Here is a 23,973-nt window from a genome sequence, read left to right as displayed (position 1 = left end):
TACCATAGCAGTACCTCCCCCGGTGGGGAGTCCGAACTGACTCAGGCCAAATGCCCCATTCATGGACCTTCTTGTCAAGGCAGTAGATTTTTGCGAACGCATCCACAGAAGCCCACTTAAACGCTTGACAAATATCCAGGACAGGTACACTGCATGGTAGCAGCTGTAAAGCTGGTGGAATGAGCCTTCAAGCCTTCTAGAGGCTGCATCTTCACCAGTGTGTAGCTGATCTTTACTCCAAGAAAATGCCATCTGGCGATGGTCTGTTTTTGCACTGCCTTGCCCTTCTTTGCCTCAGAGAATCCCACAAAGACTGATAGTCCACCCGATGATCTTTGGTGCAATCTATATAAAAGCTTAGTGCCCTTTTAAGGTCCAAATAAATTTCTCTTCCTCCTTCGAGGGATGAGGTGGGTCAACGAATGCCAGAAGTGTGATAGCCTACTAGACCTGAAATGGAGTTACCGCTTTTGACAAAAAGAAAGCTTAGATCCTCAACACCAACTTATCTAGGAAACATATTGTATAAGATGGGTTGACAGTAAGAGCCTGCAGCTCGCTCACATGGTCAGCTGATGTTATGGTGATGATAAAGATAATTTTCTATGCCAGACGCCTTGATGGACAACTTTGTAGTGGCTCAAAAGGGGTGCACATCGAAAAATAGTGCCACTTGAGCATTACAAAGGGTATTGGTGGTAACATGGGCCGCAAATCTTAATAAAATATCACAACAGGTGATGTTAAAAAAAGATGGTTGCAGGATCAACTGCAAAACAGCCAAAAGGGCTGACAAATATTCTTTAACCGTGCCCAAAGTAAGTCCTTGTTTGGCCGGTGACAAAACAAATCAAACTGAAGACAACTTGGCGTGCAGTGAGTCAATGTGGCAGGTGCTGCACCAAAGCCATGAACCTGATCCAAACGATTGGCATACACCAATTTTGTAAAGGCATGCCTCACCGCCAAGATAACATTAACAACCTCAGAAGGAAGATTAAAAGAGGACAGTGCTGCCACTCAATCGCAAGGCATGGAGATGCAAATAGTGCATTTCTGGATGCAGCACACTGCCCTGCTGCTGCAACAGGAGATCCTCCCAAAGCAGTAGCTTTATGGGAGGACAGATGCTCATGCCAATTAGTTCTGAGTTCCACACTCTTCTGGTCTGATCCGGTGCCACTGGGATGAGTATGGCCTGGTCGTTCCTGATCTTCAAAACTCAGGGCAGAAGGGGGAGTATCAGGAAGTCTTATCGCAGTACAGAGGGCCACTCTAAGCTGAATGTGTCTCTAAAAGAGAGCCTTCTTGGGAACTCCAATGCGCAAAGGTTCTGACTGTGCGTTCTCGGCGTTGGCAAAAATATCAAGCCAAAGTGCTCTCCACTATAAGAAGACACCCTGCACCACCTGCGGATGTATCTTCCATCCGTGGTCCGCTATGCCCGAGCGACTAAGTTTGTTGCCCTGGTGTTTAGAGAGCTACCAGGTGGTTCACCAAAAGAGAAATTCCTTGGCAACCCAGCCACTTTCAGAAGCGTAAGCCTCTTAGCACATTGTAGTGTTGTTGTCCTTAGAGCCTGCAGCAGCCTTCCTCTGATGGTGGTCAGGAAGGGTTTCCATGCCACCCTCAACTCAAACAAGTTCATGTGGAATTGATTGTCCTTGGATATCCATTCCCCCAAAATACCTTTCCCAAGCCTGAAGCTATGCATCTGTGAGCATTGTCAAATCTGGGTGGGATAAGGAGACGGGTCTGCCACTGACCCAATAATTGTCCAACAACCACGACTGCAGATCTTTTGCAGTCTCCTCCAAAATCTGTAGACAATCCGACAGATTACCCTGATGCTGTGCTCACTGTGAATTCAGCTCCCGCTGCAGATCCCAAATATGCCATCCGACATGTTTGACCAGTAAGATGCGGGAGCAAGGGAGTAGCCAGAAAAATAAAATAACCATCACTTTGACCCCCATATAAAGCAATAAATGCACAAGTAAAGTGAGCAATCCCAACCCTTCCTATAAAGTGTCATGGGATTTGTACCCCTGGGGAAACTTCGCATAACATTATTAATATTATAGCATGATTTTAAAGGAATTTAACCCAAAAACTACACATTTACCTATTAGACCAATTTGTCTCTTCAGCCTTTCCATTTTCTTTCTTTTCATACTTTTCTTTCCTTCTTTTTGTATATTTCATTCTTTGTTTCAATCTTTCTTTACTTCTGTCGATTCTTCTTATTCAGGTCTTTTTTCTAGCTTTCTATTCTTCATATAAGTTTATTCTTATGTTGCTTCAGCCATTCTTTCATACATTCTTTGCACTTTGATTTCCTTCTAATCATTAATTCTTTCTTTTCTTCAATCACTCTTTCTTTCATCTCACATATCCTCATTATATTTTTCTATTTTCCTTCTTTCTTTCCTTTGATTGTCTCTTTATTTCTTTGATCTTTCATTTTTTATTTCCACTCGTCAATATTTTCAATTTTTTTTAATTAGAGTTTTATATAGCGTAAACTAGACCCAAAGATATCTGGTATCAGAGCGCTTTACATAGCACCTGTTTCGTTACATGAGGACACATTAATTTTTGTTAGGCACGGGGAGATTAAGTGATTTGCCCAGAATCACAGGATGTTGAGCGTTGTTGCCGAGACTCGAACCCGGTTCCATAGCTTCGAGGTTGACCGCTCTAGCCGTAAGGCTACATCCTGTCCTTCCTTTGCTTCTTTTACACCCTTTTCTTTATTTCTGTGTCATTGGTACGTACACTGGTTCCTTCATGCTTCCTTTTTTCTTGTATTATTTGAACTTTACTTACTTTCCTTTGCACTATCTGACTCCATTGGCTGCTAACTTGTTTTTCTTTGTTACTGTAATAATTTATCTTTCTTTCTGTCACTGTTTTAGGCTGCTTTTAAAAAGGTTTTCTTTTGGTCCCTACCCCACACCTCTGTTATTTTAGTTTATTTTTGCAGAGTTTATTGGTTTTCACTAGTTTGATGACCTGCAAGCCAAAGATAAATTTTAAGAAGTGCCATAAAATAATTTAATCTGCCTTTGTAGCACCCCCGCTTAAGCTGGAATAGTAGGTGGTTCACTATGATCTTAGGCAGGAGGCCAACATTCCCAACAGACTTAAAGTCATCCACACATTCTGGACAGAGCCTGAAACTTCAGCATCATAGCCCAATTGAACTGGACTCTCCGCTCCGGTAGAAAGATACAAAACTTGAATATATACAGAAAGAGTCCAATGAAAGGGAGCATCACCAAAGTAGTCAGATGTGACTTCAGCATGTTGATAGGGAACCCAGCAATATGAGGAGGTTCGCGGTCTGGAGGTTTCTGATGACTGCCTGGGGCGAGTCCATCTTCAACAGCCAATCGAGGTAGGGGAAGACTGGTACACTCAACTTCTGCAGATGTACTGTGATCACGGTCATCATTTTAGTGAGCACACGAGGGCACTTGCGAAGCCCAAGGGAGCACTACAAACTGAAAATGCTCCCGGCCCACTGTGAACTGCAGGTAGCTCCAGTGGCCCTTCATGACAGTATCCTGTGGGTCCAAACCACCATCCAGACTCAAAGGTCTAAAGCAGACAGGACCTGGGGGCTAGACCGAGCATCCTCAATTTATCCTTCTGCCGAAAGGCATTGAGAGGGCAGAGATCTAAAATAGGACTAATGCCTCCATCCTTCAGCATTAGGAATTAGCGGGAGTAACCCCCAGCTCCTACTTCCGATGCCAGAACTTCTCAATGGCCCATCTGCCGCCCTAAAGGTGGTGAAAGATGTGGCGGTGGAAGAAAGAAATGGGTGTAGGCATGATGTGCAAATTGAAGGACCCACTTATTTCGAGTGATGCCCTGCTATCCATGGAGGAAATATTACACCTTGCCTTGGGTGCCTTTGCAAGCGGCAGCCTAAGCCACAAAAGAGCTGGGAGACATGTTGGGCTGGTGGTGGGGTCGGACTTTGGCAGTACTGGAAACCTCTATCATATCCCTGAACGTGGGGAAATTGCTGATAGAGCTGGCTGGTTGGGGCAAACAGCCCCAAGGAATGTGCTGTGGCCCCACTTTCTTTAAAATGTTCCAGGGTGCTTTCGCCAATATGTGAGAACATTCAAATGGCACCTAAATCAGGGATGCTTGGACATCCCTGGAAAAGCCCGTTCCTATTGTCTGACCTAAGCAATCGGTTGTGTCCAAGCCTGAGCAAATTACTGATTTAGCACCATCAAGGTAATTCAGAATAGCTTGGTTCAGGGATGACTGAAGGTCATTAGGAACAGCTTTGGCCCAGTGTCTCCTATATGGAGAGAGAGTAGTGGCTTAGGAGACAGCTGGTGTTCATTGATCACAGAGTAAGGCTCGTGGAGGAAAAGATGTGCTTGCCAAATGTCCCTAATCTTTTACACTCACGGTCAAGCAGGGTGCTGGGGAAGGCATTGGGATTAGCCTTACTGGTATACGCTTGCACCACCAAGCTCTCCGGTGTGGGCATGTTGTGTAAGAAAGTCAGGGTCACCTGGGGCTAATCTATGATGCTGAGTGACCTGCCTCTTAACTGGTGGTCCTGAACATGATTTCACCCAAGTGCCCAAAAGGGGGTTCGTAAGGGCTTCATTAAATTGTAATGGAGGGTCTATAGGTGCTTCACAAAGCTGGAGTACCTCTGCCAGAACACTAGTCTTCACATCTGTTGTAAGTAGTTTTAGGTCTACAGTTTCTGCCACCCGCTGCAAAACAGAGATGGAGGCTCTTTTTCTCTGTGGCAGTTAGGAGAAACAAGGCCAGTATCTGGAGAAGCAGCTAGGACACTGGCACTGCCAAGCATCCTGTAGATCTTCATACCAGTTTTACCGATCATATTGGGGGAACACAATCATATACTTTATCATAACTGTCTTTGGCTAAGTCACTACTTATAATCCTTGGGGCCCGAAGGTATGCACCGGAAAAGTGCAGATAATGTGCAGCATAGCCTTACTAAAGTCATCCACTTCCTACAAAGTCACAAACAGACCTGAAAATAATTCTGGATGCATAGGGACTACACTAAGTCGGCTCCAATGGAGATTGGGAGAGAAACCAAGTGGCATGCTGACACCCTTGCACCCTCTCTGGAGTTTGAGTGGTGGTGGGAAGGGGGCACATTTTGCTTCGATTTCTTATGCTTCTTCTTGGACTTATCTGAAGACTTTGATCAAGACTATGATCTGCCACAGTAAAGACTTCAGGAACATGAAATTCCTTTTGACTATCAATGGCCACGGAGTAAAGTCTACCTATGTTTGGAGACATACAGCTTTGACTCGCAGTACCATATGCCTTTGACAATTCATCTGACGTCAGCTTGCATGGATGGCGCTTTTACATGGCCCACTTGTCATTTCCAGAGATGAATGACACAGGTACAGAGCAGCACTATGACACCTACTGGCGAGCAGCAATACTGCTTTGAAGTTTCCGGATCCAGTCTGATGCCTGGGGAATATTAATAAGATTAGTAATATGCGGTTAAAAGTATTCATCAGAATTCAACAATTGCACAGAACATTGGTCACAATGTTTCCCTGTAGAGAAACTCCTTCTGACATACCTCTATGAAAATTAAAGGGGGTTAGAGGGAGGGTTCTCTCCTCTTTTCCACCTTGGGAAAAGCCTTGGTCTTACATTTTTCAGAAATATTAGCACTTGGATTTCTAGGGTGGCAAACATCATGCAAAATGTTGGTCTATATTCACAAACCTACAAGGTGGGGTTTTCCATTAATAATGCATGGCACTAACATTCGAAGCCAAAGCTTAAATATAATACTGTACAAAATAGGCGGTGACTCATCGTATTACATTTTGTCTGCAAGAGTAATTATCTGACGATTGGGATTCTGTGAATCAAAGACTCGGAATTCAAGAGATCTTTCTTCTGTGAATCTGAATCAGGATCATGGACTTTTTCAGTATCGGGAATTCTTTGTGCACTTCATTTCAACTAAGATATACAAAGAATTTCATTAATGAGGCCCATTGGTTCTAGGGCAGGTTGGCATACACATTGTGTACGAGTTATCACTGAGACATTGTATTAAGTATCTATTGCTAAACTAATACTATTCTTTTCAAATTTAAATGTCAGTAATGCCTTACAATAATTATAACTTTTCAATTCTTTTAGCCAGTTCTGTTAAGTTAACTTTTTATTGCTTCAGAGCACTCAATACTTGACAGTGCCAGCCGAACCTTTTTCAAATGAAAGTTATTTACTTTTCTTCACAACACCTTCTAGGGACTCTTTGCAGGTCAGCCATTTCCAATATTGTACAATGAATTTGATAATTAGGCTAATATTAAATGTTCTCCATTCAGAAAAAGAATGACTATTTTTGGACTATAGTTCCTAACATAACATATGTTCAAATTCCTGGTATCGTTCTCTTCAATCACAATGCATACATCTGGGAACATATTTTGTCACCAATTAGTATTGACCAAGTATGATCAACACAGCCCACATTAATGTCTGAGCGGGCTGCCGTTAGGATCTGCAGTTGTTTCTGCATTTTCTGCATTTTTTGTGTTTAACTATATGATTTCTGCTCATTACAACACGCCGTTACAGACGGAAGAATACGTTTGACGTTGACTTTTTGCACTTTTAATAAGGGGAAGAAATGTGAAGCCAAGAACTGATCAATTTAATAAGCCCACTTGTTAATATTTCCGTTTCAGCAGCTAACCATATCAGATTTGCTTCGTAATTTCAAAATTTGGTAGAGCAACATTCCCAGATATTTATATAATTTAACACTCTTCATAATCAAACCACTGCCTGTCCATAAACAAGTGAAAGTGCTATGCCTTTAACCAAATACAATTTTTGCCCTAGGTACATTTACCTGCTCATCCTCTGCAGTATTAAGGTTTTTATAGCATCCAATAATCGCTGCAAGTCTATGGGAACTGGATTGCATATTATCCATTTAAAAAGTACTGTGTCACGCTTATTGGAAAGACAACTATGTTTGCTAATCTCATTTCAGTCATAGACAAACTTCTAAATAAAGACGCCTGCTTTTTCACAAAGACCATTTCAAAGAAAAGAATCAAACACTTCTTATCTCCAGTGACCCAAGGAAACCATGAACTAAATGCAAGCACATATTTTTGGACTCTGCTGAAAAGAAAAAGGCTTCTTTCATTTTTAACCCTAGTTGATGTACTGTTCAAAATACATCACTGAAAAGTAAATAAGCATCTCTAATTATCATGCAAACAAGTTTAGCTTATGTGCCACTTCTAGCTGAAACATGCACAATTGACTTACTTTTCATTTTGCAGCTCATGTATTTTCTTTTGAAGTTCTTGGTTCTGTTTACTTTTTTCATCAATTTCCTCCTTCAACTCCTTAACCTGAGTTTTGTAAAGTGTCTAGAAAGAAAAACAAATGGTTATTTTGCAACAATTATTATTTTTTTTATACTTTATTTATTTAATTTTTTGTACACAAAATTGAGCGGTCCTACAACAGTTATCCACGGTATTTCAACCTATTTCCATTATACATCACAGTCCTATATACATTCACAGTTATTTATACATGAATGGCATAGCAATATACATATCAGTAGACTTAGCTAGGAAGTTGCCCAATCCCCAATCTCTACATGTTGCTGCTATTACCACTGTCCTGCTCACCTCCCGTCCCGTCCCGTTGAATTAAACAAATCCCTGCATAACTCTCTCCAAATTGCAATGTCTCCCTCTAGCTTCTCATCCTTACTACAAGCCTTCATATGCAGTTCTTCCGCCAGGAACCACTCACACACATCCCTTATCGAGCTTTCAAATGCTGGGGCCCGTTCACCCTTCCAGCAAATGGCCACCTTCCATTTCGCCAATACTAATGCTTATTGAGTTAGTTTATTGACCATTTTCCGTTTCTTGCATTGAGGAACTAGCCCCAGGAGAGACTGCTCGGGTGTAGCTTCTAACTAGATTCCCACCCCTTCACGAATCTTCGCTAATTCAGTAAACCAGTACTGCTGTACTTCTAGTTATTCCCATGCTATGTGCATTAACCCTGACTGAGGTCTGAGGCATCAGGGACATTCATGCGACCAATTAGCATCTATACGGTCGAGCCTTACAGGGGTCATTTACACCCATTGCTCAAAATTATAATGCAATAACTTCAGTCTGGCATTGCAGGATACCTTGCTCGTTAGCGAACATACCCTCACCCAGCTCTTTTCTGGCAATGGCGCCTGCCAATCCTTGTTCCAAGGGCTAGGGACCCAGAATCCACCCTCACAGCATTAAACAACAATGACACCAGCCTACTCCCACTGCCACACGTTATCAGTATATCGAGAGTCTCAGTAGTCTGGGGCATATTTTGGGTATGTGGGCCACTTGACTCTAGCCAGTTCCAGCGTATTGGAGATATTGCCCCGGGCCCAGATCAAATCCTACGCACGCCTGTTCAAAAGCAATAAAGGTGTCGTTTACATACAAGTCTGCCAATACCATGCAGCCACCCTCCTTCTAAGCCTGGAAGGACATACTCTCCACCATTCTTCGTACTAGGACTAGTTACCAGATGGTCAGTTCTGGGTGAAATAGAGCCCGCCCCAACACCTGTTTCATGACTTTTTGCCAGATGGGGGCCGTCTGCCGGACCATATATGGTAGTTCTACACTTGCCCCTGCACCCTCCATCAGAATAACAGGTAGAGTTTATGATTGCACCCGGCCGCTGAGCAGGCGCTTCTCCCAGTTATCTCCCTCATCTAACCATTGCACCGAATGCGCGCCACATAATAACATAGGTCAAACCTAGGAACCCCCAGAACTCCCTCCTCATATCGCTTTGACAGGACCTGTAGCGCTACTCTGCACCGTTTCTTCACCCAGAACAGAGAGATTAATAGAGTTCAGAGGACGAAACACCTTCGCAGGAATCGCACACAGTGAAAATTCTTTATTTTAAACCTTTTCCGTAACACTTCAGATTTAAAATCTAGAAGAGTCAAGTCAATCTCATTTCTACCACCTGAAGTGCACAATGTGCTACAGCAGCTGTAAGATGTACCAAAAATATAGAACTGGGTTAAAATTTTATTTTTCCAGTACACAAATACTGTAATTGTAGTGCTGAAGTACCAATTAGGCAGGGAAGCAACATACCCACATCTTATTGAATACACCGTTTGCCACTGATCTTCAACTAATTCATGCATGAACATTCCCTTTTTACCTAAATCTATTATTATTGGGAGCTCAGCCCTTACATCATAATGAAACATTCAACTGAACAACAGAGGCGTGAGACAACATCACACAACATAATGTGAGTAACCAACACTCTAAGAGGTTAAGGATCCATAAACTATTCTTATATAGAAGCAAAAACTAATCACAATCTGGTCCGGGATGGGCATCCTTGCAACACGCCGGGAAATAAACAGAGAAACGAACTAGCATCCAGCATGGAGGAGCAAGTAGTTAATTTCACAAAGAGGCGCATCCCATTCTCGGTGCAAGGGTCAGGGAACAAAGGAAGTTATTTCATAGCAACTAAAAGCACCAAGGTTGAATGCATCTTGGTTACTGATCAGGACCATTCCAAGAAAAAGAGGCAGACCTTCACATATATTTGATCCCAGAGGTAGGGTAGCTATTTGTTAAGGTTTAGGGCTTGGGCCCCTATTGACTTCTAGGCTCCCATGGTCACCTAATCACCAGGGTTATTTAAACATAGGATTTAGAGCGTCCAGGTAAAGGGTTTTCTGGAAAGGTTTGCGGTCTGTGTGGGCCTGAAATTCTGCCCACAATCCGCCCACAATCCACCCACAACAGATAAGCACATATACCTCCTCCTTTTAGAAGAAAAGATATGTATTTACTCCTGCGCAAAACTCTACCCCCCATTTCTCTCTCATAGCCGTTACACAACCCCACAAAACAATTGACTTTGATCTCTCCTCACATTTTTAAACGAACATGTATCCATACTTACATCCTACCTATCCCACCTCTCATTCTTTCCACCTGCTCCTTTATGCACAATCTCACATCTATACCCTTTCTCATCTATCACAACTAGTAAATCCCTTTAGCCTAGCTCACGCCTCTTCCCACGCAACTACACCACCAATATATCACTACCACCCATCACCTCCCCGTCCAGTCTCTCATTCAAATCTACCCCACTCTATTCACACCCTCTACTATCTCATCCTACCCCTCTCTCACACCAATCTTTCTCCCTACAAAGCATACTAACCCCACTCCTAAACATCCCAACTTTCACCACATCTATCTTATCTATCCCCAACATAATTTATTGATGAACTGCACAACCTAACTCATCTAATTCCCCTTTCAACTGTCACTAACATATCCTATAACAAATCTGTTATACAACACTACCCCGCAACCTTAATGGAGACAAGGTCTCAACCCTGAAAGACAACAAAATCACGAGGGTTGAAGAAGTGGAGCACCTACAGCAAGAAGTCCTATGCCTCCAAGAACAACAATTTTCTTACAAATCCACATAGAGGACTTAGACAATGGTTCACACAGGAACAATATTCGAATATGGGGGCACAAAGGGACCTGAGAGGCCAAACATAGTGAGCTTCGTACAGGCACTCATCTGCCATGTTATGGGACCCGACTCAGAGGAAAACGTTCAGCTGTACAGAGTGCATAGAGTGGACCACGCAGGACCGAACACTGGGTTCCCCCTGGACATCCTCACATGCATGCACAAGACATTCACCCTATACCATTCCAGAGCCACATACCAAGACCTCGCTGCTTTCACACTATGGAAACGCAGAGTTCAAACCTATTTCACAAAACCTAAAAGGCATCTCCTATAGCGGGGGCTAACCGTTTTGCATAATCTTTCACTGGGATAACAAGCTGAATCAACTTAAATCGCTGGCTGAAGCATGACGACAACTCGACCTGCTGGAGGATGCCACAGGAGAGTCACCTTGGATGTCCTGCACAACTACAGGAGGGCGAATACCCCAAATGGCCTGTAGCCAGAACTGGATACTCAAGAGAGGCATGCAGTCCTTGACACACTTTCTGGAAAAACTGGCCGTCACAAAGCAGACTTAGCAAGGGACTGGCCAGTATTGTATAATGTGGGTCACCCCCTCCCTTACATCTCTCCATGCATCTCACCCACCAAGCAGCTCTCCTACCTGTTTGGGGGCATCTGGGGGGTTGGGGGGTATATGTTTTTGAATAAGGGTTGATGTCAACTGCCCGCCCTCAGTACGGGCTATGCCCAGCAGACTATATAATCAGATTTCAGTGTTTAATGAACTTTCACCTACATTTTAAGTTTAGCTTTTTTTGTTTGGATTGGGGTGAGGAATAGAATTCATGCGGCTCCAAGAAAGCAGGCCCAGTTCTTAGAGACGTCTACTCAGCCCCCTACAATGCACACTCTCCTACAGACTGGGCTGGGCGCGGGGACCCGTGCCCGCCTAGGCGGGATACCTGTGACAAGTGTCATGACCCCCTCTTGTGCCCTCTGTACTGTGGGTTTTGCGCACAGGGCTCATGTTGACTTTCCCCTGTGGCACTTCACGGCCTCCGGCAAACCATGATCCTCCTTTGAGAGCTCTACACACCCTCAAACATCCTGTACCATTGTTCCCTTTGCCTGCACTCTTGTAAGATTCACATGTGTCCTGGTTAATGAGCATCATCTGCCATTACCTAGGACTGTAAAAATGTATGCTTATTTGTTCCAGCTGCCTTGGTTATTGGTGCCAACTGTTGTGACCTTTTGACTCCAACGACTAATGCTCTTTGTTTCCGCCTATCTTGGTTAATTGATTCCAACCATCACTCGCACCTACCATTAGCAAAGGTCATGTTATTTTAACATGTGCTCTCTCAGAGGTTTCCTTTGGAACTTTCTGGACTTCCATGTGAGCCTTGTGCCCTTCTGGAATAGTCTCTTCCATCTGGTATACATAGCCCTTCTGAAACTGAGTCAGGGCTTGACCTCGTTCTATTCCTGCGCATGCATCTTCCTTGCACTCACCTTCTAAGCCGCACAGAACCCTCCAGTGCTCTAGTCTTCAAAGCCTTTCTGTTGATCCCATGATCCTGACTCCATCGATGTTTTCAGTGTATTCACATCTAGAGCTACAATTCCACTTTTTTGGCTTCTTGCATCACAGCCTCCAGTCTTCCTCAGGATTCCAGTTGAAGACTTAAAGACAAGGCTAAGTACTTTATTTCCACGTTAGTGTGTGCAAACCGATAGGTACGTTTTAAGATTAAGCAAAGACTGAGTTCTTTGAAGGTGAAAACCCGTTCTTGGAAATCGGATGTTATTTGTTTCTATGTTTCTAGACGTCCTAGCAATTCAGACATTTTTTGCCGTGAGAGCTAAGAACTTTATTTGCATCAGAACTAAAGGTCTCCACGTCATTGTTTCTGTACCTGTTCGGTATAAAGAACTTGGAAAGACAGAGCACATTCTATACATTCAAGTTTGAAGAGAACATGGTTCGTTAAGACCTTCGTAGGAGTGTCAGAGACTCCAAGTTACTTTTGAATTGCATCTGCTCTCAAACATAATTTGTGATGAAGCCTGTAAGTGCTATCATTAATGTATATAACCGATTAAACATAAAATTATATGCTGAGAACTGTTAGTAAACAACTCTTTTAGTTTTTTTCTAGTGCACCACACCCCCATCAAGACTAAAAGGTCCAGGGAGTACAGATCCTCCTGTGCAGTGCTGCAAGGCAGCAGAGCAGACACAGTGACACAAGTCTATCTTCTTTTTTTGTTTTATCCCAATCCCTCTTTCCCTCAGAGGCAGTGGGTGAATTATGGTTGGTTACTTTTTTCATTCTCTGCCCCAGGTGGGATTAGAGGTCCAGCATCATCTCCGCAGTCGGAACCAGGTGAGTGTGTGACACCAATCATTCCTGCCCACTTGTTATACCATTGACGTTAGGGTAACCAGCCTTAATGGGAGGTGCCTTAATAACCCTGCTACGAGGGCAGTGGTGGTATCCTTCCGGGAACAGAATAGGGAAGACATCTTCCTCCTCCAGTAGACATACCTTTTGGTACAAGATTGATACAGGCTAAAATCTTACCATAATCCACATCAATATCTATCATTTAGCATGATGAAAAAGGAGGGGGTGGCCAATCTTTTCTCCCAGACCATTCAAAGGGTGGCAGGGAGTAAAGTGGCTGAGATACAGGGTAGACTGCTGGCCTTTCGCATTCAGGTGGGGTCTATCGGTCACTATAACATCTATCTACGCTAAGAACGAGATCCAGGAACAATTCGTATGATGGGAAGTTTTGGAGGCTCATGAATCACCCTCTGGTAATGAACAATGACCTCAACAGGTCAGAAGGGGGCTGCTAGACTTGTGAAGACCGTCACACCCACACAGCAGAGAGTGCACATATTACTCTGCAACACACAAAACGTAAACCTGCATCGACTATTTCCTGGGCATGCCTGCAATACAGACACCCGTCTGAGAGATATTCATTAAACCTTTAGCATTGTTGGACCATGTCCCACTTTTCCTCTCTCTAGATGTGGAGGTAGAGCAACGAGGGGTTAGACTGTGGAGAATATGCGAGGGCCTTCTCTGCAAACCCAGCAATATTTAGAGACTTACTTGCACTACTACAGATTTTATGTCAAACAAACACAAAGGGGAGGTGCCAACGGCTGCCCGAATGCTAACACTGAAGACTGTACTTGGAGGGAAATTAATGGCTATCTCTGCAACAGATAAGCTGCTGAAAGATAAGAGGGCTGAGCTTGACAGGCAGGTGAAAAAATTCAAAGCTATCCATATGCGCACAGGGTACAGAGCTTGTGGAGTCAGCACGAGGGCTCGTGCTCTCAACTGCAACAGCTTTATCTTGACAGGGCAGAATATGTGCTTCTGTGCCTACAAAATACAGGCATGGGAGAAGGATGGGGGGGAATAAAAGAAGCAGGTTACTAGCTCACAAGCTATGCACCAAATGACAAAATAAGACAAAATAAGTCTGAGCAGGCACAGAGGTCACAGAAGACACATGCATAGCAGCAGCCTTTGGGGATTAAACCCAGTATGACACAGATCTTAAAGCAACAGACAGCCTTCCATACTTGCAGGGTGCCTGAGTGATTAAACTAACTCTGGAGCAGGCACAGGAGCTAGCCTATCTGACTTAAAGTTGTAATTTAAACTATAACCTGGTTGAACCTAGGAACTATCCCCCTCACCCCAGACAGCTTTTCCTCTCTTTACAAAATACTCTGCCAACCTCTTGCACCGATTCTCACCCGGATTTTTGATACATACGCTCACACAAGGGGGTCCCTACTGTGCTCATTGCAGTCCTTCATAACAATCACCCCTAAACTGGGTAAGAAACTCCACTGTAGCTCGCATAGACCCATTTCATTGACAAATGCTAAGTTCTGGACTAGAATTTCAATCGGGCAGATTCAGCCTTTATCAATAATATATATACAAATACTGGGCCCTTGACCTCAATGCAGCCGCTCACCACCAAGCACATCTAGTTGTCCAAAACGCTAACCTGGGCTGACTCCACTATCACCTATCTTGGGATACAGATAGCCCCTACTACCACAGAGACGGTGGTGATCAACCTTGGCACCCTGCTGCGCCATGTAAAAAACTGACTTCGCCCAATGGAAATGCTACCACTTGTCTTGGCTCAGTCGCACAGCAGCCCTGAAAATCACTGTTCTTCCCAGGGCACAATTTCTCTTCTAGGACCTCCCTCTGGCACCCCTCCCCCCGGCACTCTAAAGTCTCTACAGGCAAAAATTAACAGCTTTGTCTGGGATGGGAAGTGGTTCAGTCTGCATCGCAACCTGATATATCGAATGCCGTCAGAGGTTGGTCTGGGGGTCCCCAATCTTACTCAATTTTACCAGGAAGCACAGCTCTGATATATGGTGGAATGGAACCACACTTAATCAGATAAACACTGGTGCTTTATGGATCGAGCAATAGTTGGCTTCATATATCTAAAGTCCCCTGGCTACACCAAAAACATAGGTCCTGTGGTCTTTAGTAATCTCCTGTCACTCAGCCAGGCTGGTGGTCTGGGTTAGAGTGGCGCTGCAAAGAGGTTTAACATCCTCCCCATCACGAATGACACCTATCTTGGGCAACCCTGAGTTCACACCGGGCTTCACATGTCTGCAGGCACACAGGTCAACTTTTCAATAATGAAGGAATAATACCTTTGACAAAGTAAAGGCAGACTATAGGTCCCCAGAAACAGAACTTCTCCATTACCTCCAGATTAGACACTGGGTTACACATCCTTCCGTAACACCAGGGGCGCAGAGACCGATCACCCCTTTTGAGAAATGGCTCTTTTTGAAGGATGGGTTCAAAAGCATTATCACAGAACTATATACTCTCCTAGCACCCCTCCACCCGAAAGACAGAAAACCCCAGAACGGAAAAAGCCACTAAGATGGCTACATACTGGTACCACACTGTCCCCAGGCTACACAGGTGGAACCCCTCCCACAGTGAGCATTTCTAACAGGGGTGCAGAGTCACCAGCACACTGCTACACTTACTATGAACCGGCCCGAAACTGGTTAGGTACTGGCATATGTTCCTAATTGACATCAACGCTCACATGGGGATACAAGTCCCCCATTTCCCAGCATGCATACTGCTCTATCTACCCAATCCATTAACCTACCGACTGAAATCTAGGAGGGGCTGCCAAATCACCCTAGCATTAGGTGCCAAACACTAGAAGATACTTTCTCACTGTGGTAGGCATAGGGCCCCACACATTGTGCATGGCTGTATAGAGTATGGAGTAGTTTCTTTTCTGTAACTCCAGTTCTGTAGTAGGGGTATCTCTGTGATAGTCATAATCTAGTGAATAGTCCCGCCCATGTGCGGGGACCCCGGAGCAATGAAAAATAATCTCTTAAGGTGTCGAGCCATGCAGACCTGCATCTACACTTAAGAGAGAATTTAACTTAAAGACAGATAATGCAGCCTATACCCACAGGCTACACTGTCCAGTACTTCAACTAGGAAATTCCACCAACATCCACAAACAGCACTGCCTGCCCAGCTTTTTCCACAAGGAAAAAACCTGCCTCCACCAGCAGAAGCCTCTGGAATGATAGAGAGAAAGGAATGGACAGACAAGCCCCATAGGCTGCCACTATGTGGCTCAGAACAGGATACTGTGCCTTTAAGAAAACTTTCCAGAACTTTTCCCAGTATCCCAGAATGCACAGCAGGTCCCTTTTACTTTCAGTTCTTTTTGAAGGCGTAACACGCCAGACCTGTAGCATTCCTTACATTAATAAATATCTCTCCACCGGGGAGGAGGGCGGGCGCTTATGACTATCACAGAGATACCCCTACTACAGAACTGAAGTTACAGAAAAGAAACTACTCCTTCTGTAGTAGGGGATCTCTGTGTATAGTCATAATCTAGTGAAAAGAATGGCAAGCCCATCCCCACACCAAAAACGACGGTGGAGAAGAATTCAAAATAACGCCACTATTGTGCGAACGAATTTCGCAGTGAAGCCTGCCCAACCTGAGCATCTGCCCTGGCATCCGTGTCCAGACAGTAATGCTTAGCAAAGGTATGGACCGACCTCCAAGTGGCCGCCTTGCAGATTTCTGCAATCGGAACATTACGTAGCAAAGCAGACGTAGCCGCTTTGCCCCTGGTGGAATGAGCCTTAGGTTTACCCCCTAAGGTCTTATTAGCCTTTTGATAACACAATTGTATACAGGACACAATCCACCGAGAGATGGACTGTTTAGAGGTAGCAAGACCGGTCCTGACTGATCCATAATTGATAAACAATTGGTCTGACCTACGAATATCCTTGGTCTTATCAAGATAAAACTTCAACACCCTCCTAACATCCAGGGAATAGAGAGACTTTTCTGCTGGAGAAGAGGGATTCTGAAAAAACGTAGGTAAAGTTATGGTCTGGTTGACATGAAAATCAGAAATAACCTTAGGAAGAAATTTAGGGTGAGTACGCATAACAACCTTAGCAGCATGAAATACAGTATAAGGTTCTTGACAACATAACGCCTGAAGTTCACTCACCCTGCGGGCCGATGTAATGGCCACTAGGAACGCTGCCTTCCAGGACAGGTGCTGCAACAAAGCCTTGTGAATAGGTTTAAAAGGCTCCCTCATCAATCTGGACAGCACCACATTCAATTCCCAGGAAGGCGAGGGAAGTCTGACAGGAGGGAACGCCTTCTTCAAGCCTTCCAAAAAATCCTTGACCACAGGGATCTAAAAGAAGGAAGTCTGTGAAGGGCATTTCCTGTAAGCAGTCAAAGCAGCGAGATGAACCTTAATGGAGTGGAAATTAAGGCCAGACTGCGCCAAATGCAAAAGATATGGAAGGATGACATCTTCCTTACAGGTCGTCGGGTCAAAGTTCTTGGACTTGCACCAGATGCAGAATCTCCTCCACTTGTAAGCATAGGAAGTCCTAGTGGAAGGACGTTTAGCCTCCTTCAGTATGTCCATACAATCTTCTGGTAGATTCAAATGGCCATATTGCACTATCTCAGGAGCCATGCCGCCAAACTCAAAGACGAGAGGTTGGGATGCACCATCCGCCCCCCGAACTTCGTGAGAAGGTCCGGCCTGCACGCCAGCCGCATGTGAGGAAGGAGAGACCGGTGAAGTAGGTCCGTGAACCACCACTGCCTGGGCCATTCCGGGGCAATGAGGATCATCCGCGCCCCGGACTTGGACAGTTTGATGAGCACCGCCGGAATCAGGGGGATGGGTGGAAAAGCGTACAGAAAGCTGTTCGACCAGTCGATCCATAGCGCATTCCCCAGCGTCCCCCGCTGGTAGTACCTGGATGCGAAGTCTCTGCATTTGCTGTTTTCGGCGGTGGCGAACAGATCTACGTCTGGGGTTCCCCACCTTGCGAAGACTTGTCCTAGTACTTCGTCGTTTATGACCCATTCGTGGTTTTCCTCAAGCAGCCTGCTCAGTGCGTCCGCCTGAACATTCTGCACCCCCGGCAGATGCGTGGCCGTAATCATCAGTCCACGGGCCAGAAGCCAGTGCCAGATCGCCTGCGCCTCCTGTGACAGAGAGCGCGATCTCGACCCCCCCCTGCTTGTTGAGGTAATACATCGTGGTTGTATTGTCCGTCTGTATCAGCAGCGAGTTGGTCTGGAAGGACGGATGGAAGGCCTTCAATGCCAAGGAAACGGCTCTGAGTTCCAGGAAATTGATGTGGTACGTAGACTCCAACAGGGACCACTTTCCTTGTATCTGTAAGTCTCCGGAGTGCGCTCCCCAGCCTTGGAGAGACGCATCCGTCACGATACTCATCGCGGGAATGTCCTTGTGGAAGGGAACCCCCCTGAGGAGATTTTCCGCCGAACACCACCATTTCACAGACTGAAGAGCATGCAGAGACAGTCGTATCTTGTCGTCCCAAGAACCTGTCCTCTGATCCCACTGATCTTCCAAGCACTCCTGCAGTGGTCTCATGTGCAGCCGTGCGTGAGGAGTGAGGAAGATACAGGAGGCCATCAACCCCAGCAGCGAAGACACCTTCCTCACTGTCGTCGATGGAGCGGTCATGAGGTCCTGAGCCTTCCGAAGGAGCGATAACCATCTCTCCTCCGAAGTAGACATGCTTGCTGACAGCGTATCTATGGAGGTCCCCAAGTACTGTATGCACTGGACCGGAGTCGGGACAGATTTGGACATGTTGACGTGTAACCCCAGCTTGTTCAAGAGAGCGCACGTCCTCCGGAAGTGCGCCTGCGCTTCCGAGAAAGATGAGGCCTTGATCAACCAGTCGTCCAGGTACGGGTAGACAAACACCTTGTTCCTCCGCAGGTGCGCCACTACCACTGCCATGCACTTCGAGAAGGTCCTGGGCGCAGACTTTAGCCCGAATGGCAGTACTGTGTTTTGATAATGATTGGCGCCGACTTGGAATCGCAGGAACTTCCTGTGTTTCCGTGCAATGGGCACATGGAAGTACGCATCCTGTAGGTCTACGGCACAGAGCCAGTCTCCCCGTTGCAGCTGAGGGTAAATCTGATGCAACGATAGCATGTGAAACTTATCTCTGCGAATCCATTTGTTTGCTTGCCGCAAATCCAGAATGGGCCTGAACTTGTTCTTGTCCTTCTTGCAAACCAGGAAGAACCGAGAGTACAGACCTCTTCCCCTTTGAGACAGAGGTACGTCTTCCACCGCCTTTTTCCGTAACAGGATATCCGCCTCCGCCTGGAGCTCTCTTGGTTGATACTGCGAGCTTACCGGCGGAATCGCTGGAGGCGGTCTGATGAACCGAAGACTGTATCCATTGCAACAATCAGCACCCACTTGTCCTGAGTAATTTTTCTCCACTCTGCCAGAAAAAATTGAATGCTACCCCCCACTGGAGTGGGTAACGGTTGCAGGGGAAGTAGATGCCTGCCGAAAAGGGTTTCCCCCGAGAAAGGCAGATTGGCCACTCTATGTTGAGCCTCTGGCTTGAGCGAAGTAAGGCGCAGCCACGCGTGACGTCGTTGGTGGACGCCATGACAATACCCAGCGCCGCCAGCAGAGACACATCAGCTGCCGCACTGATCACCTGGTTCGATACCAGCATCCCCTCGCGCAAAGTCTCCAAGAAGTCCTCCTTCTTAGCTCCACAAACTGCTGGAGAGACTCCCACAGGGCACGGTCGTAACGCCCCAACAGAGCCCCGGCACTTGCCGCCTTCATGGTGGTAGAAGCTGTAGGAGAGTAGGGTCTGCTTTCTATGTTCACCCCCACTTTTTGCTTTTGCTTTACTGGTTTTCGACTTAGATGTGGCTGTGGGCCTGCTAATCAGACCCACAGCCCTGCTGTTCTCTATCTAAATTACTACTATGTACTTTAGGTGCATAACCCATTTGGATAGGATCACCTTATTGGCCCCTGTACAGTGTACCCTAGGTACCCAGGGCATAGGTGTACCCTAGGCCTACCAGGGGCTGCAGCATGTCTTGTGCCACCCCTGGCCTGGCCTTCCATTTTGACACAACTGGCTGATCACTCAGCTGGGGCAAGGTCGTGTAATCACCCCTTGCTTAGGCGTAGTATTCCTATACCTAACTTACATATAGACACATGTGTACCTATCAGTCACTCCTATGGCAGGCCTTGACAATCCTGGAGGCAGAGTGCTTGGTAACATGTGAGATGGTGCTCTAGCATGAGCTGAGCCTGTCTGCAGCTTTCGGAACCTTGTCCTTATAGCTGTTCTATGATATAGCCTACCATATACTCTTAAAGTGCCTTATAATCTTAGACGGTTATGGTAACTATGGTTGGGCTTTATCAAAACATGTCGTGTAAGGTGTCTAACACTCGGGAATAATACCCCCATGCCATTTCTGGACATGAGAATATTATTCCCCCCTTCTAGAGGGAAAGACATGTTAAAATCATACTTCAACTGTTAGCCTCTGACCAAAGCCTCAGCATCACAAAATGGATGCTGCTGCCACGACACAAGTCTGACCTCCTGCAGCTGGGAGTGATCCCAGCCAGGGAGGCCTGGACAATAGGTTTCCTGCTTGGGGAGGTGCTAGCACCTCCCCAGACAGCCTTTAGTGTATTGGGGCAGGGTGGGCTGAAAGGAATGAGACATGCCTGGGGCACACAAGGTGTTCCTTGCATAGTCCAGTTCAAACCGGCGCTGGGGCACTCCAGCCCCAGCTCTGGCGCGAAACTGGACAAAGGGAAGGGGGTGTAACCACCCCCTCCCAGGTCCCACCCATAAGGCGTGACCTAGCCAGTATCCCAGCCCCCCAGATTAGTATAAGAGTGGGAGTTGGGCCTCAAGACTTTAGATTATCCTGAACCTGCAAAACTGAACAGAAACTCTGGACCTTCGACATTCGACGAAAGAAGAAGACTGAAGAATCTCCCTTGTAGCCAAGGAGTGGCTACCCTGTGCAAACAGGCACCATCAAGTGACTACCCTTTGCTTTGTGAAACGTTCGACGAGGAACCGACTGCAGAGCCCGACCAGAGCCTTGATTTCCAGACTTCTCCGACCCTCATCCACATCTGCAGCAGAGCTGAGATCCGTGGAGGCGACGAGCGACGTGGGACCGGCTACCTGGGAAAAGTGGCTAGTAACTTACAGCGCAGCTTCTGAGGTACCCTCGAAGTTGTGCACCGGGGATTGAGAAGCCCCAACCCCAAGCACCATCTGCACCGAAGACCAGCCCCCCACACTCCACGAGTCCTGCGTGGGGCCCTTCAGCATTTTCCTGCTTGCCGCGTCTGTCCGGTTGCTTGCCCGCTGGCTAGTGGCCTCTGTGACGACGCTCCCTGAAATCTTCTGCGCTGGTTTGGCTCCTCCAGACTGGCTCCCGCTTCTCTGCAAAGAAGAAGCACCCCAGACCTTCCTGGTCTGCACCAGAAGCAAGTCCCTTGTTCTTCGTGGGTTCCGCTTGCCAAGGCTTGGTGAGTCCTAGTCCAACTTCGACGCCGCCGACAGCAAGAGCCTTCGTGGGACAGCTCGCCTCCTGGTCCTGGTCGTCCTCGACGCTTCCTGGTCCTCCTGGCTGCAGCGACAAGCTTCACCTTCACCTGCAACTCTTCACGACATCGCCTGGTTCCTTCCTGGTTCCACGTGGTCACTGGCTAGTGACCTTGACTCTGTCCCCTCTGCTTGCAGGTTTCTTCTCTTCTTGATCCCAGGCTTGGGATCCACCGGACACTCTCTCCTGACTGCCTGTCAGCATCTTTCTTCAGGCATCCATAGGAGTCGACGACGAAAACGACGCATCTTCACCCCTATGCACCCGCAGCCTGTGGGCTAGGTAACTTGGGTACTCCGGTGCTCATCAGGATAGTGACTATCCTAGTGTCTAGTTTTCAAGTCTCAACTTCCTAGCTACTCCGGAAGTGTCCTAAATCTATCTATTTCTAAACTGTAACCTTACTATTGACTTTTACGCATTACGCGTGAGTGTTTCCACTCTGCACACGAATCCCGTGGGCCTCCCACTTCCTAACTAACGCTAGTGTAGTGTAGCCCCAGCGATTCCCTAGGCCTAGGCCTATTCTATTTCCGTGACAGTGGTTCTTATACCACTTCTTTAGTATATGGTTTGCGTGGCCCCTAGGGCCTAACTGTATTACTTACCTGTGTGACTTACTGTATGCATTAATAAGACTGTGTTGTACTTACCTCTAAACTCATAAAGAGTGCTGAGGGTTTGCTTAGAATAAATACACTTTATTTTATATATATATCTGTTGTGGTGTCCTTTCATTTGGTATTCAAGGGATTATATATGGTATCACAGCTGGCTTCACATGCCATTCAGAGTTTAGCCTAAGACTGCTCTTGTCCATGCTACCACTAGGATAGCTGGTCTATAAGGTTGACTTTACAACCAATCACCATAAGGGTATTTGGACTGATATAAGGTGTACACTATAACTAGTGACATCATACATCAGGCCAACTTCTCACAGAAGCCGTCCCACAGACCTTCATGCCCGCCGAATCTAGCCAGCGGCTCTCCTTGTCGGGCGGAACCGTCGATGAAGGGGTGGTAGCATGCTGCTTCCTCACCGCCGTCACAATGACCGAATCCGGCTTCGGGTCCATCCTCAAAAAAGTCGGGTCCGAGTCCGGCGCCCGATACTTCTTCAGGAGCCGTGAGGGGGCGGATTTCGTCACCGCCGGAGTGAGGAACAACTCCATAGCGGGCTCCACCAGTCCCGGCACTAGAGGCAGCAGGGGGCGAGACAGGTGCTTCTTGTGCAGCGTCTCGAATATCACGGACGTCGTAGGTGTCGGTACCGTCACCGTGATTCCCAACTTGGCTGCACCCCTCAGTAGTACCTCCTGGAAGGAGACTAGATCGTCAACCGGTGACACCCTCGTCCCTGGCGAGTCCGACAGCGTCGGTGAGAAGTCCCTGGCAGATGATCGCGTGCGTGATCTGGATCTGCGCCTCCTGCGGCGTCGCCCCGATGTTGACGACGAACGCCCACGGCTCCGCGATCTCCCTCTCCGTTCGGAGTGGGAGCGCAATCTCCTTGGCTTCGGTCTGTCCGCCGGCCTCGCCAGGCACGGCGACGGTGGCTTACCCTGGCGCCGCGGCCTAGGAGTTCCCTGCGGCTGCGTCACCGACCGTGGCAGAACCGCGGGTGGGCCCGAAGGCGTGCGAGGCGGAATAGAACGAGGAGGAGGAGGAGGAGGAGGAGGAAGATTAGGCAGTGGTAGTGTCGGTAGTGGTGGAGGAGGAGGCAGAGGAGATGGCGTAGGGATCCGCGTCGATCGCCTCCTTGACGTCGATCGCCTTTTCGACGGCGAACGCCGCCTCGACGGCGAGTGCCCGCGGCTGGCCGGCAACGTCAGGTATCCTCTCGACGGCGACCTTCTCCTCTTCGCCGACGGCGACAGGCGACCTCCCCTCGACGGTGAGCGCCGACGCCGGGCCTGATCTCGACGTCGATGACTTGACGGCGAAGTCGACGGCGTCGACGATGACGGCGGCCTGTTCAGCTCCCTCGACGTTGAGCGTCGACGCCGCTTCTCCCCAGAGCCCTGGGGAGAAGGTGAACAGACCGTAGTCATCCCCCTCGACGCCGTAGTCGACGCCATCGACGTCTGCGGAGAATGGGGACGTTTGCCGGTCTTCCTGCTCCTGGGGAGCCCCCCAGAGGCCTCAGCATGGGCAGAATCAGCCCCTCCTGACCCACCTTGTGCCTTCAGCTTTCTGTCCTCCAGGACTTGGAGCCTGATCTTCATCCTTTCTCTCAAGGTCCTGGCCGAGAACGAGTGGCAGATTTCACACTCCTCCGGCACATGGGACTGGGGAAGGCAGACGATGCAAATAAACCCCTGAAAAAGGAGAG

General features: G+C 47.1%; 1 protein-coding gene across 2 annotated transcripts in view; it reads right to left on the bottom strand.

Annotated features, from left to right (window-relative positions):
* ROCK1 (Rho associated coiled-coil containing protein kinase 1) overlaps positions 1–23,973 on the bottom strand; it is a 1,783,501-nt gene that overhangs the window by 667,098 nt on the left and 1,092,430 nt on the right. For both annotated transcript variants that reach the window (XM_085605798.1, XM_085605799.1), the window contains exon 22: positions 7,342–7,445. In XM_085605798.1, the coding sequence (XP_085461924.1) occupies positions 7,342–7,445 (104 nt within the window). The remainder of the gene's footprint in view (positions 1–7,341; positions 7,446–23,973) is intronic.

Source organism: Triturus cristatus, chromosome 5_1 (assembly GCF_964204655.1).
Source record: "Triturus cristatus chromosome 5_1, aTriCri1.1, whole genome shotgun sequence".
Lineage (NCBI taxonomy): Eukaryota > Metazoa > Chordata > Amphibia > Caudata > Salamandridae > Triturus > Triturus cristatus.
This window is presented reverse-complemented; position numbering and strand designations above follow the sequence as displayed.